Source organism: Cebus imitator, unplaced genomic scaffold, assembly GCF_001604975.1.
Source record: "Cebus imitator isolate Cc_AM_T3 unplaced genomic scaffold, Cebus_imitator-1.0 Scaffold48, whole genome shotgun sequence".
Classification (NCBI taxonomy): Eukaryota; Metazoa; Chordata; class Mammalia; order Primates; family Cebidae; genus Cebus; species Cebus imitator.
In genome coordinates this window covers 2984480-3004146 of record NW_016107363.1, presented here as the reverse complement: position 1 = coordinate 3004146, position 19667 = coordinate 2984480, and the positions used below count along the sequence as shown (strand labels likewise).

Here is a 19667-nt window from a genome sequence, read left to right as displayed (position 1 = left end):
TAGTAGAGACGGGGTTTCACCATGTTGACCAGGATGGTCTCGATCTCTTGACCTCGTGATCCACCCGCCTCGGCCTCCCAAAGTGCTGGGATTACAGGCTTGAGCCACCGCGCCCGGCCCTCTGTAGGTCTTAATATGCCACATGAGTTCATAAATGTTTAGCATTTTGGAGAAATTAGTATTCATTTGCTGTATTTGTCTAGATCATATAAATGCAACTGAACAGTACATATTAGTACAGGCTAAATTAGGGTGGCGTTGATAATTTACACTTGGAATAATATTGATATGAAACCTGCATAATTCTTTTTTTTTAAGAAAGCACCTATCATTGTACTATAGTTTTGAAAGATGGTACAATGAAGAGACATGTGTTAAAGGGGTCATGGTATCTCTGCATTGTTTCTTATAACTGCATGTGAATCTGCTATTCTGAGAAAAATTAAAAGTTTAATTTAAAAAGAATTCATGTATCATAAGCCACAGGGTCTGTCTTTGTTGCCATCATTCATTTTATATCTATCTTGCATACCTAGACAAACTTTCGTAAATCATTAATTTTTAAGCAACACATATTTTTCTCCTATAAAAGTATTTTCTGGAACTTCGTAGTTCCAGAAAATAAATTAAAGAGGGAGTATTTATTTTTTTCTGATGGAAATTTACAGGTTACTTCTCTGTAAAATAGACTCTGTCTTTTGTATATTAAAATATGAATAGAGAAAGTTAATATTTAAAGTGGCCTATTACATACAGACAGTAACTCTCCCATAAAACAGCTTAAATGTTCAGATCTGTCTTAACCCCCGGAGAGTGCTATATATCCAATCCAGCATAATCAATAGAGCAACTTGGTTGTACCTAGCCCATTTCTCGAAAGTTGTCTAAAATATCTTCACAAGACAGATAGCATCTCTCTGTTTCTTCCTGAGGAACCGTAACTATCTATTGTGCCAGTTCCCATTTGATTTCATCTAAAGTTATTTCCCTTTCTTTCATTTTCGTAGAATGAAAAGATAATGCATTCATCAAGAACATTTCAAGACAATCTTGCTGTTCCTAGCATTAGCTTCCAGCAAAATAATCAGAATTTAAGACTTAGACGGCGCTTCTGATGTATGTTAATAAGACATGGCCTCCTATGAATTTTAACTGTTGGGAGGGTTTTGTTTTGTTTTTTTAAAACTATTTTTTCTTACATCCCAAACTGAGGGCAAATAATAAATGTGTTTACCACAAGGCATGTTACTTTCATCTTCCCACATTGTTGGTGTATTATATTTTTTCTTTGTCTACAGCCTTTCCCATTTGTCTGCATATGCCATCTGACGCAGATGGATTAAAGAAATGGTTATTCTGATCACACAAGAATCAATGGCTGGGAAACTAGGTATAGATGGGCAGGTCAGGAGTCATTATGTAGTATGTTACTGAGCCCATAAAACTGAGATAAGTATTGGGACACTGTTGTATTGACTTTATTTTACCTGGCTTTTAGAACTTCTCAGCACGTTAAGTCATGAACAAACAGATTGCAGGCTGGTAAAAAGAGAAAAATAAGATCTTAACAACCTTGGTCATTTCCACAAGCGATGTCCCTAATTGAGCATGTGATCCAAGCTAAGTGTTGGAGGAGGATGTGGTTCTGCTGCTCTGCTCAGACACAGGCCAGGGGTAACCATCCCTTCCCCAAGGTCAAGTGAGTGTTGAAAGATACTCTTTGCCCTATTGTTCATTGTAGAACCCCGCTCAAGCTAACTGCTGCCTTTGTACAGCCCTGAAGAGTCTCTGTTTTCTTCTAAGGTCTGTGGAGACAAGGATGTGTAAGCCTTGCTGAGGGTCAGCACCAAGCTACCAGTTTAGATGGGCACCTGACAGGGACTTTTCTTTTTTTTTTTTTTTTTTTTGAGACAGAGTCTTGCTACATTGCCCAGGGTAGAGTGCAGTGGCACCATCTTGGTTCACTGCAACCTCTGTCTCCCAGGTTCAAGCGATTCTTATGCCCCAGCCTCTCAGGTAGTTAGAATTACAGGTGCATGCTACCACACCGGGCTAATTTTTATATTTTTAGTAGAAACGGGGTTTCTCCATGTTGGTCAGGCTGGTCTTGATTTTCCAGCCCCAAGCAATCTGCCCCCACCTTGACCTCCCAAAGTGCTGGGATGACAGGCTTGAGCCACTGTGCCTAGCCCATTACAAGGTTTTCAATAGCAATCTTCATGATGTCTGATTTCCCTTCAAAACTGATGGACTTTTGTGCCTAGCCCCCATGCAAGATGTGATCCCACAGAGGCATGGTTGCTCAAGTGTAACATGCATGCCTTTAGTAATCAAGAGGTTGGTTAGGAAGTTTCTAGGAAAAGTGTGTTTGTGATGGGGGAGGACTTGGGTGTGTGGGTATGAGTGTATGCGTGGTGTGTGTCTTCATATATTTCTGTTTTTTTTTTTTTGAGACAGAGTCTCACTCTGGAGTGCAGTAGCGCAATCTCAGCTCACTGAAACCTCCACCTCCCAGATTCAAGCAATTCTCTGCCTCGGCCTCCTGAGTAGCTAGGATTACAGGCCCCACCACTGCGCCAGGCTAATTTTTGTATTTTTAGTAGAGACAGGGTTTCACCATCTTGACCAGGCTGGTGTTGAACTCCTAACCTTGTGATCCACCCACTTGGGCCTCCCAAAATGCTGGGATTACAGGTGTGAGTCACCGAGCCTGGATTTCATATCTTCTGTGGTTAAAGTGTTAACTAATCCACCTTGTTCATCTCACTAAGTTTAGTGATGGGTTAACGAGACCCAGAATAATCCCGAGGTTTATCATTTCCTGGATATCCAAGGTTGCTCCGACTCAGCGTGTCCAGTGACTCTTCACTGGATTACTGCTATCAACCCCTCACTTATTTGTACTGACCAGCACTGCTTTCCTCCCAGGCCTTCTCCACAGCGTAGCCAGAGTAATCGACTTAGTTCCCTAATCTGATCTTGCCTGTCTGTCTCTCCCTCTTTCTTTCTTGTTCTCTCTCTCAGTATCAAAGACTTCCCATTTCTCTTGGGACAAACACAGACGGCTCACTGTCCCTGCCTCATGCCCTCAGCGTCCTATCCTGCTGTCTAAGTACCTGTCACCTTGGCTTTCTCTTACTCATTACCACTACCAGGGGGCCACTGCCTGAGATAATTCTTTCTTTTTTTTTTTTTTTTTTTTTTTTGAGTTTGAGTTTTTCTTTTTTTACGCCGGCTGGAGTGCAATGGCACGATCTCGGCTCACCGCAACCTCCGCCTCCTGGGTTCAGGCAATTGTCCTGCCTCAGCCTCCTGAGTAGCTGGGACTATAGGCACACGCCACCATGCCCAGCTAATTTTTTTGTATTTTTAGTAGAGATGGGGTTTCACTATGTTGACCAGGATGGTCTCGATCTCTTGACCTTGTGATCCACCCGCCTCGGCCTCCCAAAGTGCTGGGATTACAGGCGTGAGCCACCGCGCCTGGCCTGCTAATTCTTTCTTGATGTTCTCCCGTCTTGTCGACATGTCCCTGGGGTAGTTCCTTTGACTCTCAGCTCAGACCTTGACGCTCTCCCCTTCTCTCCTCTGGGGTTGGATGCTCAGATGGTATTTCTTGTCCCACTTTCAGATTTGCTTCTGTTGTCTGTTACTTCTTGGGACCTATATTTCCCATCAGCCGTAAGTTCCATAAGGACAAGAGTTGTATCTGATTTACCCGCCTTTTTCCGCCAGTGATTACTCAGTAAATATTTATTGAGTATTTGAAAAATATAAATGTCAGTGTCTACAGGGAAATTCGTGGAAGACAGGAACTAGAGCCAACGCATTCTGACTTTCAGACAAGAGCATTTCCCTTTTACCTGGAGCCCCAAGGCATCCCTGCGATGTCGCAGGTATTGTGGAAAGTGGTCTGGGGATCTCACCATTAGGTGGGAGGCTTTTTTTTTCTACCCTATAGTCTTGGCAGAGTGCACGAGGGTAGGAGGATATGATAGTAAGCAGCTAGGTTTCTTCTCATCCATTTTTTTCTTTACTTTTTTAGCACCTGCTGCTGTTTACTTAGATTTTAGTGTGAACATTTGCTTTTGCCTGTGTTTTACACACATGTTAGATTTAATTTATAAACACTTGGTGAATGTCCTGCAAAAAATGCTATGAATGCCAGGTAGTTGGTCAACCCTTCCAGTTCAGGAGAAAAGTAATTCCTTATTTAAGATGTTACTTGACCCGCACTTTGCCCTGGCCCTTTGCACAGCCTGGAATGCCTTTACATCATGCGGAGCCCCAGACATGGGGAGAATCTGGTGAAAGCTGTGGATTCTTCTCTAGGATAATAACCTTTCTAACGGTTGCATAACACCAATGCTAGTCTGTGATGTGTATGAATTGCTGCTCTGAGTGTTCTTCGTATATCAGCCCTTGTGAATCTCTTCACCTGTGAAGTAAGTGGCTTCTATCTTATTCCAAGTTTACAAAATAGGAACCAAGGCACCAAGAGGCTCGTTAACTTTCTCATCAGTGGACAGTGGCAGAGCTAGGATTCAAGTTTGGACTTACTGGCTGCAGAGTCCTAAGCTCCGTGTGTGCACCGTGCTCAGAATTTTACTTCTCGTATCAGGAAGGCATAGACCTCCAGAGCCCATAGGTAGCCAGGGCTGTGGACTTTTGGACTCTAGGTTAAGAAACCCTGAATTTGAAGCTTCCAGATTCTTCTACACTCTCCATCATTCTGCTTTGATTTAATCGAAATCTACATTAGCCACAACCAGGATGGTTTTAGAAAGTTCCTTCACCACATAGAGCTTTCCCGTCTTTCTCTCTTAGCCCAGCTGTCTTAGTTAGTTTAGGCCGCTGTAACAAAATAACATAAACTGGGTGGCCTCAACAATAAACATCTCTTAGAGTTCTGGAGGCTGGAAGTCCAAGGTTAAGGCATCAGCAGATTCAGTGTCTGGTGAGGACCTGCTTTCTGACTCATAGCTGATACCTTCTTACTGTGTATTACCATGGTAGAAGGGAAGGCAGCTGGCTGGGGGCCTCTTTGTTTTTTTTTTTTTAAAGATGGAGTCTTGTTCTGTCACTTAAGCTGGGGTGCAGTGGCATGATCTTGGTCACTGCAACCTCTGCCTCCCTGGCTCAAGTGATTTTCCTGCCCCTGCCTCATGAGTAGCTAGGATTATAGGTGACCGCCATCATACCCAGCTATTTTTTTTTAGATTTTTAGTAGAGATGGGGTTTTACCATGTTGGCCAGGCTGGTCTCAAACTTATGACCTCAGGTCATCCGCCCCCCTTGGCCTTCCAGATCATGGAAGGATTACAAGTGTGAGTCACTGCGCCAAGCCTGGAGATCTCTTTTTTAAGTGCACTAATGCCATTCATGAGGGCTCCATCCTCATGACCTAATCCACCTCCCAAAGGCCCTGTCATCATACCATTACATGGGAGATTGGGGTTTCAGTTTGTGACTTTCCAGAGACAAGGACTTTCAGTCTATAACACCATTCATTGTTCTCCAGTCTTTAGATGTTAGCTAGGCACCTTTCAATTTGGGCCTTATCCAGATTCAACTTTTCCTGCTGCTGTTTTAATTTTTAAATTCAACTTTATTTGTATTATTATTTTTGTAGTACTGTTTTTCCTCTAATTTACTTATTTCATTTTAATTAAATGAATTGATTTTAAAAGAAAATTCTTTATCAACACTATAATTGGAAAAACCAGTTCTGTTTGACTGGGAGAGACTTACTGTTAGAAATATGTTCATAGTCTACAAAAATAAATCAACCTTGCCCATGTTATTAAATTTTATCATTATGCTTACTCTTGAGTAAAAGGGGGAAATGAATGAGTACCAGGGAAATGTACAGGTTATATTAGCACCCAACTATGATTTCCTTTGATATGATCAAAAAGGTAGAAAGAATTCAGAAAAGACAGTATCGTTTTTATTCCGTGTTTTAGTGAACTAAAAGCAGGTACTCAATACTTAAGATCTCCCCGCTGGGCGCGGGACTCACACCTATGTAATCCCAGCACTTGGGGAGGCCGAAGTGGTTGAATCACTGGAGGTCAAGAGTTTGAGACCATCCTGGCCAACATGGTGAAACGCTGTCTCTACTGAAAATATAAAAATTAGCTAGGCATGGTGGTTTATGCCTATAATCCCAGCTACTTGGGAGGCTGAGGCAGAAGAATCACTTTAACTGGGAAGGCTGAGGTTTCAGTGAGCAGCGATCGCACCAGGACACTCCAGCCTGGACAACAGAGCGAGACTCTGTCCTCCCCCCGCCAAAAAAGCAAAACAAAACAAAACAACCCTTACCAATTTGATAGACTCCAAATGGTATCTTATTGCTGTTTTTGCCCATGTATTCTTATCCAGGGCAGGCTTGGGTGCCAAATTACAGAGAACTTAGAATGTAGAAATCAAGGTGCAGACCTAGGTAACAGAAAAGAGGAAAACGTGTGGGAAAAGATATCCAGAGAGAGAAGCCTCCAGAGAAAAAGGAGACCAGTGTCACATCCCTTTTGGCATGCAAATGTTTCCATATTGCTTCAGGTTTGGGACATTTTCTTGAGAAGCCCTCTCTCACTTCCCTGCTTTTCAGAACCAACAGAGGGAATCTTCATCTCAAAACTAACTAAATAAAAGATCTCCTCTCAAATAGTATTTGGGCCACTCCTGCTCTTGCTATTGTCCCTGCCTAATGACATTTGTTATTGTGTGGGAAAGAGAATATTGCTTAAAAATATAACTTTCTCTGAAGTTATATTTTACTGCAGAGAAAGTAAAATTTAGGCACTGCAATAATTATCACCATTTGAACAGTGGTGGAAACTGAGGCACGGAGAAGTTAGGTAACCTGCCTGAGGTCACACCACTGTTAAGTGACAGAATGGGATCCCAACATGTCTTGAGCTCATATGCATGACACCCAGTGCTCTGCAGTGACTACCTTCAGTACACTCTGTTTCAAAACAGTTCAGTGTTATCACTGGTCATCAGAAAACGTGCTAGCTGGGCATGTAACACGCTGTGTGCTCTGGTGAGAAATACTGTAAAATGAAAAATGAGATTAATGTTTCAGATTGTACAGTTACCTAATTATGCTTTTAATTATTCATATAAAACAAGTAAAATGACCCCTGACAGAGATATAAATGATTTAGGTAAAAGCAAATATTTATAAGATGCTGCTGATTCCCTGGGTGTATTATAACAGATGCAATAAAAATGTTTTGCCTTCATCCTTTGGATTCAAAACGTTATGTATGGAATTTATAACTGGTTGAGAACAATCATTAACAGCGTCTGATACACTACTGAGCTAATGCCTAGATGTTTTGACATCAGAACTAAAGGTGTGTAGTTGGTATAATATAATATTTTAGAAGATATTTTATAATTTCTGTATATATAGATGTATTTTATATAAGATTTTAGATATTCTCTTCTAAGATATTACATCTTAGGGGTCACAAAATGATAGGTCCCTCATTTTTACATTTTAAAATGACTTTTTAAAATTGAAAGGACGTAATATTTCATGATGCATTGAAAATTTTGTCAAATTTAAGTATCAGTGTGTTTAAATAAAGATTTATTGGAACATAGCTTCCCCCATTCATTTCAGTGTTATCTTTGGCTGCTTCTGTGCAGTAAAGACAAGATTGAGTTGTTGCACTAGAGACCAATTGGCGGGCAAAGCCTAAAATATTTACCAGCCTGCCCTTTACAGGAGAAGTTTATGACCCCTGTTCTAAAACATGCCCAACAAAGGGTAAGGGTGGCACAATGCTGCAGCATGTTTAATTGGCTCAAGAAACACTTGCTTTTACCTTATTTTATTCTTTAATTTGCTGTTGTACGAATTGAGCATTCCTTGTATATTTTTTCAGAAGTTGGGGAAAAACTGCCTTTTGAATGCAATAAAAAGGGATTTGTATGAGAAGGGTTCCTTCACTTGCTTTTAATGCGTCCTTTATTTCGAGAAGTACTGAAACTAATTGCAGTATTCTAGAAGTGGGTCATTAGCTTAGTCCCTATCTTTTATGGAGACCTAATTTTCATGCAGGATTTCTCTCTAAAGCTCTAACTAGGATCTCTTTAGGAAGCGGATACAATGAGGATGAGCATTTTCCCATGGCTTCCTCAAGCTTGGCTTTTGGTCACAAACCATTCAGTATATTGTTTGGCATGTTACACGTATTTAGCAGCCAATAAGTATTCATTGAATGAATGAATGAATGAATGAATGAATCCACTTTTAGAGAACCAAAAAAAGGGAATATATCACTTGAATTTGTTTTTTTTTTTTGAGACAGTCTTGCTCTGTTGCCAAGCGCCAGGCTGGAGTACATTGACGCAATCTCCGCTCACTGCGAACCCCGCCTCCTGTGTTCCAGTGATTCTCCTGCCTCAGCCTCCCTAGGAGCTGGGACTACAGGCACACGCCACCACGCCCAGCTAATTTTTGTATGTTTTAGTAGAGATGGGGTTTCATCATGTTGGCCAGGATGGTCTCGATTTCTTGACCTCGTGATCCGCCTGCCTCGGCCCTGAATTTGTTTTTTATGCATTTAGACATTATATTCCTTTTGGAAAAATATTTTTTTGTCAGTTTAAATCCAAGTTATTCTCAATTTTCCTTCCCATATTTCCAAAAAGAGCAGTATATTTTTGAAATTTAGAGGGGGAATTTAATTGAGGTTCCCTATGTTGTAAATTTTCTTATGTGTTCTTTTAGATGGGTTAAGGGAAATTATTTTGTGCTTGGAACTAAAATAAATAGTAAAGAAAACTAGTTATCTGTCAGTATTTGAGTGACTTCAAGAGTAGATTTTGTATCATACTTTCCTGGGTACTGTTAGGAAATACAGACTTCCAGCCCTCTTCCCACTTACTGTTGCCTTAATATTCCCACCTACAAATTTTTATTTCCTAATATCTTGCCTACATTTTCTGACCAAAGAAACACACCTATTTCATCTGGCTGATCATATATATTTCCTATCTTGTTCCAGACCTTGAATCTTGGGGTAGCCCCATGAATCATTGCTTAAAAAGAAAAATCTTGCTCTCTAGATGATTTTGACCATCAAGCAGATTTAGGAGACGCTGATTCAGAGTGACTTACTTTGTCATTGTCTCCATTTTTTTTTTAAATCTGTTAAATGGATAAGTAATTCTGAGATCATTCCCTGGGAAGTGTCATGATTTAGGGCCAACTGGTGCTCTGAGAGCATTCTGCAGCTAGAATGAACTAATTTATTTAGGCGGGTGTGTTCATCATGTTTTTTCACAGGTACATGAGGATATAATTCACACTGTGGTAATCATGAACTTCATTAGAAGCAACAGAAAAACTCTGTTTGGTTTTGAAACTCACTCTGTTTTCCTCTCTTCTTACCTGTTTCATACAGTCGCCATCCTTCTGAAAGACGACTATTTTGTCAGTGGAGCTGGTCTGCCTGGCAGATTCAAAGCCGAGAAGGTGGAATTTCACTGGGGCCACAGCAATGGCTCAGCGGGCTCTGAACACAGCATCAATGGCAGGAGGTATCCCGTTGAGGTGAGAGAAAGTCAAGATCCCAACATGTAGCCGTGCTTCAGTCTTTATGTTAATCAGATGCTATGTCCTTACCTTCGGTCGTTTTGCAAATCAAACCTGTACAGTACCTAACTTCGTCTCTCTGGAAACCCTTTATCCATAGTATGGCAGGTGGGTATCCATCCTCGTTTCTCACCTTTGTTTAACTGGGGAAACACAGAAGCCACAGGCATCATGGTTTGAGTAGACTCACTACTGGTTGATGATGTTCATCATGTGTTTCGTTTGACACAGTTTCTTTTCACTGTCCATTCCTGTTTTCGAAAGATGACACTTTCTAAGAAACTGGGTTGACTTCATTTTCATCCTTAAAAATAGAAAAGTTGGCGACATGAAGAGGAGTCTCAGAACCTTCTCTTGGTAGCGAAGTTGTAAGGTTTTTTTGCTCCCACTGGCTGTTGGCAAAGAGGCTGTGGTGGTATGAGTCACTGTTAATTTTGCGAGGATAGATGGTGACATTTTGCTTCTGCTGTGTCAGTCTTTTCACTCATCCATCCTGCTGGGATGCCCTGGGTCAGATGCTGAAGTGTATCTGCTTAGAGCCAGGGTGAGGGAAGGAGCACATCTCCAACTTTTTTATTAATGTTGGTCAAGGACAGTGCATCTCTTTCAATGCCAACCTGACGTATTTCCTTTAATCGTGATTGTTATGTGAATATTCTTTTGTTGTGATGAACATGTTTGTTTCTTGATAGGTCCCCCATGTGGTAAGTGTGTGGAAGAACAAAATGGATGTGCTTCTGAAACCTGCTCAATAATCCCATAGACAGTTGTTTTGGATAAACATAGAAATTGACCCTTCTGCTGTTAAAGCTTAAAACTTATATTTGTGGCCGGGCGTGGTGGCTCAAGCCTGTAATCCCAGCACTTTGGGAGGCCGAGGCGGGTGGATCACGAGGTCAAGAGATCGAGACCATCCTGGTCAACATGGTGAAACCCCGTCTCTACTAAAAATACAAAAAATTAGCTGGGCATGGTGGTGCGTGCCTGTAATCCCAGCTACTCAGGAGGCTGAGGCAGGAGAATTGCCTGAACCCAGGAGGCGGAGGTTGCGGTGGGCCGAGATCGCGCCATTGCACTCCAGCCTGGGTAACATGAGTGAAACTCCGTCTCAAAAAAAAAAAAAAAAAAGTATCAAATGACTGAAGCTCACCAGATCAATGCACCAGATGCCTCCTTGCCCCTCTTTAGTTCTTGTTTTCTTATACATTGTTACATTTCTTCCCTACTATGTAAATCTCTGGTTTAGTCAGTCAAGGAGATGGACTTGAGGCCGAGCTCCCATCTCCTCTCTCAGTTGCAGCACCCAATTAAAGCTTTCTTCCTTGGCAATACTTGTCACCTCAGTGATTGGTTTTCTGTGCAGCGAGCAGGCTGGACCTCTACTGAACCCCTGGTGTTTCAGTAACAGTTCCAGCCTGTGGCTGTCCTAAACATGGAATGACTTTGCACTGGTAACATGTGTTAATCAAGGGAGCCACATGGCCAAGGAAAGTTTTCAACTGTTAGTATTTCATAACTTCTATCAAGTCTTGTCCTGCTTTGATAATCTGATGAGTTCTTGAGATTCCCTTTACAAAAAAGACACATGTATATATCTACACATAGATTTACATGTAACTGATAGGGTCTCATCATTCTCCCTAGCTCCAAGGGCCCATTTTGAACCCTGTAAGTATCTTTGAAGCTCTGATGAAGAATCCCTACACAATAAGAAAATCGGTAATATTTCTTTTTCTATAGATGCTTGTATGGCCATGTAGATTTGTTTCTTATCCAGTATTCCTGGAGAAACCAGTGATGACTACTCTGAGAAAATGCTTCATGTTTTTTCTTGCTTAGCTGACAAATTCTCAGTACCAGGATTCTTCCTGCATTTGGACTCTATCTGTGGGACTTCCTGTCCTAGTCACAATAATGATATGTTTTGTGAGTTAGGTTTCTACTTATGGGGTTCTCTTCCACCTTTTAAATGGAATGAATCATATCTTAGAAGTCTTAGCTTTATTTGCACTTGGAAAACTTGATTCCTAGAAGCAAAATTACATCATGTCCCTAAGTGTGGGGGTTTCCTTCTGGTCTTGCTGACAGGTTCCCACTGGCAGTGTGAGTTGAAGGGGTAGCTTTGTGTGCAGCCAGCTTTGCTGTGAAGCCTCCTTGCCTTAGAATTGGGCTGCTGTTTGTTCGCTTAATGCTGTTTTGGACAAAGGACCTGTCCTGAAAGCTTACAAACTTAATCAGATGGCTGCCTTGGAAAAGAAGACCTCTAGAGCTAGATAGAAACTGGGAACCTTGCCTCTGTGTAATTATATTTCCTCATGCCAAAAACGGCCAGTTTCCTCTTTACATTTGATTCTGGGAAATATGTATTAAAGATTTAATATCCTTTTTCCTTTTTGTTTTTTGAAATGGAGTCTTCACCCTGTTACCCAGGCTGGAATGTAGTGGTTCACAATCTTGGCTCACTGCAACGCCTGCCTCCTGGGTTCAGGTGAATCTCCTGCCTCATCCTCTGGAGTAGCTGGGATTATAGGCGCGTGCCACTGCGCCCGGCTAATTTTTGTATTTTTAGTAGACACAGAGTTTCACCATGTTGGCCAGGCTGGTCTTGAATTCCTCACCTCAAGTGATCCACCCTCCTCAGCCTCCCAAATTGCTAGGATTACAGGTGTGAGCCACTGTGCCTGGCCAGAGATTAATATTCTTTTGAAACCTATGACTTTTGGTGAATATTTCAGTTTTACATTTCTCAGAGAGAGCCACTGAATTCAGAAGCTAATTATAAATGGCAGCCACCATGCCCAGGTTTTTTGTTTGACCAGGTTGTTTGGATATTTTTCTTTTAAGTAATGTCAGATGGTAAGGCTGCCTCTATCAATTGGGTCCTCATTGAAGTCCGTCTGACTCACAGCTCGTTTTCTAAAAATGTGATAAATTAACGGTATATTTGGAGGAACATGAATTTCAGAGATTAAGTAACTGCATTAAATTTAACTTTAAAATACGCACAAGAGAAGTTGCTTGCTTTTGCCCAAAGTGTGTTTGTGATATTTAATGTTAAGCTGCTGTATTTGAGCTCTTCATTAATACCCATCTCTCCCTGCAATTTTTATACTGTTTGAGCATCTTATGCTTCGTTTATTTCTTTTCATGTAACTACATTGTTTTCCAAAAAACTAGAATGAAAGTAAGGAAATTTAATTTATCATGGAGTAATTTATCAGCATTTGGGACATTAATTGTTTGTCTTGCATGCAGTATGTGTGAGGGCTTCAGAAGGATCATTGTTGAAGATTGTGCTCAGATTGGTAGCATATAGCTGTGGTTCTCACCCGGGGACAGTTTCTCTCCCTGCACCCTGTGGGGTAATGTCTGAAGACATTTTCGGTAGTTGCCATTGTTGGAAGTGGTATGCTACTACTTTCTAGTTGGTAGAGGCCAGGAATACTGCCACACATCCCAATGTAAAGGACAGCCCCTACCAAAAGGAATCATCCAGCCCCAAAATGCTACTAGTGTCACTGTGGTGAGATTCTGGAGTGGAGAAAGCAGTGTGTTTAGTGGAACGGAACATTTCTTGATCTAAGTAGCATCATTTAAAATACATTTGAATAAGGAGGACTTGTTTCGTGGGAAGTCGTTCCATCCTCTTTGGATTTTAGAGAGTAAATGTACCTTGCCTTATGTGTAGCAGCATTGCTGTTCCTGGTTTCTTTAGTCTCTACTTGAGTTGCAGTCACGACCTTGGGAATTTTAACAGCTCCCTCGGTGTGCTGTGGCTCTGCAGGCTGAATTTTAAACATATGCCCCACAAGAAGCTGGATCTGCTCCCTGAGGGTAAATGGCAGCAAACTCAACTTTGTAGGTTTTGTTGCTTCCCAGGAATTCTTTGAGGTCATCTAAGACAACTTTGTAGGCATCCAGAAATTGAAAGCTTTCTGAATTTTCTTAGCTGGAATCCTGGACTCAATCTTAGATTTAAAAAACATCCAGTCTAATAGTTAACAAAAAAAAAGTCCTTGTACAAACAGAATAGCAAGGTGAAAGCTCTTCAAGTGCCAGTGTTCTTTACAGCTCAGTTAAAGTTAGAAAAGAAAGTTGAAGTCAGAATACAATGCCGCGCCTTTGAGACCAAACCCAATTTGGATCCTCAGATGCCCTCACCTCCTGTTACTCAGCTTTATTCCTTGCCTAGCAGCACATTTTTCTTGAGTATCTTCTGTGGTATGTGTGCTGGTTCTCAAGGGTAAGTCAGAACATCACAGTTCCTGCCTTCAAGGTATTTACACTCTAGTGGTGACCCAGAAATTGAACATTGGTCATGTAAATATCTGTGTAATTGCATTTGTGATATAGTCTCTAAAGTGGAGGGACATTTTGATAGGGAGTGGAAGATGTCTATGGAGACATCAATATTTATTAGATGGAAAAAATAAATTGGAGCTTCCTGGTTGAATAAGGATATGCAAAAGCCCTGAGGCAGCAGATATTTGTTAAGTTTAAAAAAGAGGCCAGTAAAGATTTTGGTAGGCCAGATAATGTCTCTTTTTCCAAATGTTTGCTGTAAATATGTTACCTTATGTGGGACAACAGACTTTGCAGATGTGATTAAGTATCCTTAAAGTCAAAAAACTCAGAATATTCAGTCATTAAAACAGGATGACCTGTTCGGGTTCTTCTTTGGCAACTCAGCGTTGTGTTGTCTGTCCAGCCACAGTTGGTCTGTGACACCTTCTATTGTATCTTAAACATTTTTCTTATTCCACACTCATTCCTGTTCCTTAGTTGGTAACTTAAATAAAGGTTCATATAACACTAATAGAAATTGAATTGTGCTGTATTTCCACTGATAACCAAAGTTGCAGCAAATACAAAGCGAAACCTTCGGATAAAACCTTTGAGAGCTCCATTAAAGTGGGGGTTCATTGCATGCTTGTTGTTTGAGGTAATTAAAATCTTATTTATGACAATAAAAGATCACGGGAATTGTTGATTTAGACTTAGTGGTGCTTTATGAGTTGAAGTCTTCAATAAACTTAAATGATGCAAATTGATTGTATGTGCCCCTTCTAATAAAACTCACAGCTGATTTATTTCAGCTCTGTTTAGAGCATCTTAGTGAATGAATAGAAGCAAAGGCATTTTCCTAGTATATACCATATACATATTGGTACAGGTCTGCAGTCCCTTGTCTAAAACTCCTGAGGCAAGATGTTTTAGAATTCAGAATCTTTCTTAAAAAAGGTATTGTAGCCCAGCGGTCCCCAACCTTTTTGACACCAGGGACTGGTTTCGTGGAAGACAGTTTTTTCGTGGACGGGGGTTGGGAATGAAACTATTCTACCTCAGATCATCAGGCATTAATTAGATTGTCAAAAGGAGCGTGCAGCCTAGATCCCTCACGTGTGCAGCTCACAATAGGGTTTGTGCTCCTGTGAGAATATAATGTCGTTGATCTGACAGGAGGCAGAGCTTAGGTGATAACCTTGCCCACCACTTACCTCCTGCTGTGCAGCCCAGTTTTTAACAGCTCACGGACTACTACTGGCCCTGTTATAGCCCACATGCCGTGTATATTTCAGAAGGCAACCAGTAAGGTCTGGAGCTCCACCCTTAAATTCATTAATATTTCTATAGCAAGCAAGTGAACAGTCATGCTAACTGGAAATATGAGTACTCTACATAGCTTCATATTTCTTCATACCTGGTTTTACCTCCAAATTAGTTTTCGTATCAGATTCAGAAATAGCAGCAGCAAAACACCTTTTGGTCTTGAAATCGAGTATCCAGAGCCATTGTGTGGGTTTTGTTTCTCTTGAGTGACCTCAATGGCTTATGTCTAAAGAGTACTACTGGGTAGTTACAACCAAGACACAAGCAGGTTAAATTATTTGTCTCCTTGTAAGGTGGATGTGTCCTGCTACTCCCCTCCCTTCCTGCTTCCTTGTCTTCATATTGTACAGCACTCTTAGGCAAAGTTCAGGACTGTCCAGTCAGAACTTGCTAGTTTTAGACTGACCTTGTTCTGTGATCGATTCTCATTTGAACCTTCTGTTTGGGCCTGCAATTGTCTTCAATATCCATGTCTTTGGGTGTGTTACCTTGACCTACTACTGCACTCTCTCCTGTCTGCTCAAATCCTGCCTTCCTCCCGAGAGCCAAACTAATGATTTGCCATCCGTTTTATGAAGTGGATCAGGGCTCTTCCCTGGAATACATCTGTCACATTCTGATTAGATAGATAGTTGTCTTGTAATGCCCTGTAGGTTTTGGCTCAGGTGAGAGAATGTGTTACTTCTCTCTGTTAAGCACATCCAGTTATGTCATACACACAAAGGCCTTGCACAGCATCACCCCCTCCACACTGATGCAGGCACTCAGGTTCCTGCCTTACTCAGATGTGGACCAGCCCATCTAGGGTTTGAGGCCCACATGGATGCTGACCTTCAGCAGCATGATGTTCTAAAGCCTAGACTACATGTCAGGTTGGGTAGCACCCCTTAAATAATCCCTCCTTCACTGCTGGAATAAATTTATGTATATATGTTTGCATGTGTGTATGAATGAGAAGGCCTTACTCTGTCACCGAGGCTGGAGGGCAGTGGCGTGATCACAGCTCACTGCAGCCTCAGTCTCCTGGGTGCAAGTGATTCTCTTGCCTTAGCTTCCCAAGTAGCTGGGGCTACAAGCATACACCGCCATGCCCAGGTAATGTTTTTATTTTTTGTAGAGACAAAAATAAGACCAGCTATGTTCCCCATGCTGGTCTTGAACACCTGATCTCAAGCAATCCTCCCTCCCCAGCCTCCCAAAGTCTGGGATTTCAGGCATGAGCCACCATGCCTGACCTGGAAATAAGTTTAGATGGATGGATGAAATACCTTGTTGAAGATTTACTTGTACATTGGCATATTAAGGATTTTGAAGAGTTCTTCACTGAAGAATCTGTTTACCTTTAACACGATGTTTCCCCAAACTTATATGACCTCTGTCCCTCTCTTCTTTTTTTGTAAGTTCATAATATCACTGTTTTGGAAATGTAGGTTTATAATTTCCTCCTCTCAACTTTTAGTCCACATTCCTTTTAAGAAATGGGGTCCTATTCAAATAAATTGTTTTGGTCTCTTTTTTCTTTTCTGTTTTGTTTTTGAGATGAAGTTTTGCTGTGTTGCCCACGCTGGTAGTGCTGGCTGCTCAGCAGCATCTCATGAACCCAAAAGTTCAAGGCCAGCCTGGGCCACGTAATGAGACTCTATCTCTAATAAAATAAAATTTAAAAAAAAATTATAAAGACATCTTGGCTTGTTCAGCATACAATTTTTAGCATCTTTATGAACTTGATACTATATTGCTTTATCATTAGAGAGAACTGGCATCAGAGAGGGTCTGAGATATTTCCTATTAAAAATAACTTTTTCAGTATGATAGTTTCCCCCCTGTGTTGTGTACTTTATATCAGTTCCTTGAATTATTACAGGTGATGCAGGATTTTTTTGCTCCTTTAAGTCAGAGAGGTCCAGGTTCTTGTCTCATGACCAGGAAAAATTAGGCACCTGGACACCAGAGTGAGTGCAGTAGAATTTATTAAGCAAAGGGAAAGCTCTCAGCAAAAAGAAGGGTCCTGAAAAAAAGTTTCCAGGGCTTCTATCTAAAAAAACTGATGAGGCTAGGTTATTTGTATATGGCACAATATCCTGGTGGTTTCACCCCATCCTCCCAGTGCGCATGCGGGCCCTGAGACTGAGCTGCTTCATATTGATTTATTTCCAGTACTGCACACGTGTTAAGCAATGGAATTTTCCACTACGGGCATGTTTAGGCAAGCTTCCTGTACAGGTTCCCTTAACTGCACAAAACATCTGGTATAAACACATGGGTCAGGTCGGAGGTTCTATAGGGACCCTTCCCTTACTGTCTGCCTAAAGTAAGCTGGCTCATTTATTTCATATATTCTCTGAAAAGTTGCTTTTTTTCACACTGTCCTTTGTCAATGAAGCTTAAGACAATGCCTGTGTTCTCTGTCCTACCTCTTCATGGAGCATGGACGTGTTAGAGAGATCATCCCATGGTTATCTGGTGTTTTCTCTTCTGTGGTGGAGCCAATTATGTTTTGCTCTGTAGTGACTTCCATCAAATGGGAAAGGAATTGGTTGAAATTTAGTTAATGACTTTATTGAAATACAGATTGCATTTTAGAGCAGAATGTTTCATCCTTTGCTAGTGAAATGTTTAATTTCCATCTGGCTGATCTTTTATGTGTATGTCCTATGTTAGTCAGAGGAACATTTGAGGAGGTCCTAGTACTTAGAGAATACCCAGTGGAGAAGTTAATGCCTGGTTGTGCAAAGCAAGCGTGCATGTTTTGTGAGGTAAAACAGCTTTGGTCCCTGGCTTGGTAAAGCTCCGTGATGTCTTGCAGTCCTCATCACAGTTATCCTTAGGCATGAACTTGGCTCAGAGCTGTTTGATGGTGTGTCACCAACATGTGGTGTGCTGATAGCTGATTGAATCATACTAAGAATTACAGTTAAGAAGATGGCACGCTCTCAAAAGAAAACCTGATTAAATTGATGATATTCTCAGTGTAGAAACTTAGTGACCGTGGTGGCCCTCACAACCAGATAGAAGGCTTAGGGTAGTGGTGATTGTGGTTGAAGTCTGTGATACTGGTGTTGATAGTGTTAATGGCAAGGATATTGTAGGTGCAATTTAATAGAAATGTCGGGCACTTTCTAGATGTTTCTTCATGTCAGCCTCATGAGAGAGGGACTCTTTCCATACCCATCTTAAAGATGGACAGACTGAGCTTCTGCAGTGGTGAGTGCCTTGGCCGAGATTTACTATTAGTTCTCAGAATCTGGGCTCCGTGTCTCCAACACCTTAACCATAATTCTTTTTATTAGATAAGGAATTTTGCTGTTTTTCTTGTCACTGCGTTAGGTTGTTTTGAGAACCACTGATGCATAGAAAAAATTGTTTTAGAATCTTAATTGTTGCTTATTGTACTGGTTGAGTGTTCCCCATCTGAAATATCTGGGACCACAAATGTTTAATTTTTTTATTTTGGAATATTTACTTATATATAACACAATTTCTTAGGGTTAGGATTCAAGTCTAAACACAAAATTTGTTTATGTTTCTTATGCCCCTTAAGTATATAGCCTGAAGGTAATTTTATATAATTTTAAAACAATTTTATGCATGAAAATAAAGTTGTAAGTACATTTTCATTGCAACCCGTCATATGAGGTCAGGTGTGTATTTTTCCACTTGTGGCATCATATCAGAGCTCAAAAAGTGCCAGATTTTGGAGCATTTAAGATTTTGGACTTTTAAGATTTGGGATGCTCAGTCTGTATCATAGGGAAGAAAAAAAAATGAAAGACCTTCAAATGTTCAGAGATGGCTGAACCTGTGGTAAAATATACACAGAGATGAGAAGGGAACAGAAAATGTAGTCAGCTCTATGCCTAGAGCTATCTCTGTAAAATAGTCTACTTTTTATCTGGATTCACCACTTCAGTCTATTTTTAATCAATGAGAGCAATACTGTCTGATAAAAAGATAATGTGAACCATACATTGTCATTTTAAATTTTCAGAAGCCCCATTAAAAGAGGTAAAAAGGAAGAGATAATTTTATTTGATTTTAACAAATATTTTCATATTATAGTACAATTTATATTATACAATAATATATCTTATAAAAGGAATTCAATTTTAATTGATTTTAATAATCTACATTTCCCGTAACACATTCCAAAATATTGTTTTAACATAAAATCCATATAAAAAGTATCACTGAGACATAGTGCATTCTTTTTTTTTTTTTTTTTTTTTGAGATGGAGTCTCGCTCTGTCGTCCAGGCTGGAGTGGCGTGATCTTGACTCACTGCAACCTCCGTCTCCCGGGCTCAAGCAATTCTCCTGCCTCAGCCTCCTGAGTAGCTGGGATTACAGGTGCGTGCCACCACGCCTGGCTAATTTTTGTGTTTTTAGTAGAGACGGGGTTTCACTATGTTTGTCAGGCTGGCCTTGAACTCCTGACCACG

At 40.8% G+C, this 19667-nt stretch overlaps 1 protein-coding gene across 3 annotated transcripts in view; it reads left to right on the top strand.

Moving 5' to 3' along the window:
* Positions 1-19667, top strand: part of PTPRG (protein tyrosine phosphatase receptor type G) — a 770883-nt gene that overhangs the window by 456175 nt on the left and 295041 nt on the right. For all 3 annotated transcript variants that reach the window (XM_017527402.2, XM_017527401.2, XM_017527403.2), the window contains exon 4: positions 9429-9577. In XM_017527402.2, the coding sequence (XP_017382891.1) occupies positions 9429-9577 (149 nt within the window). The remainder of the gene's footprint in view (positions 1-9428; positions 9578-19667) is intronic.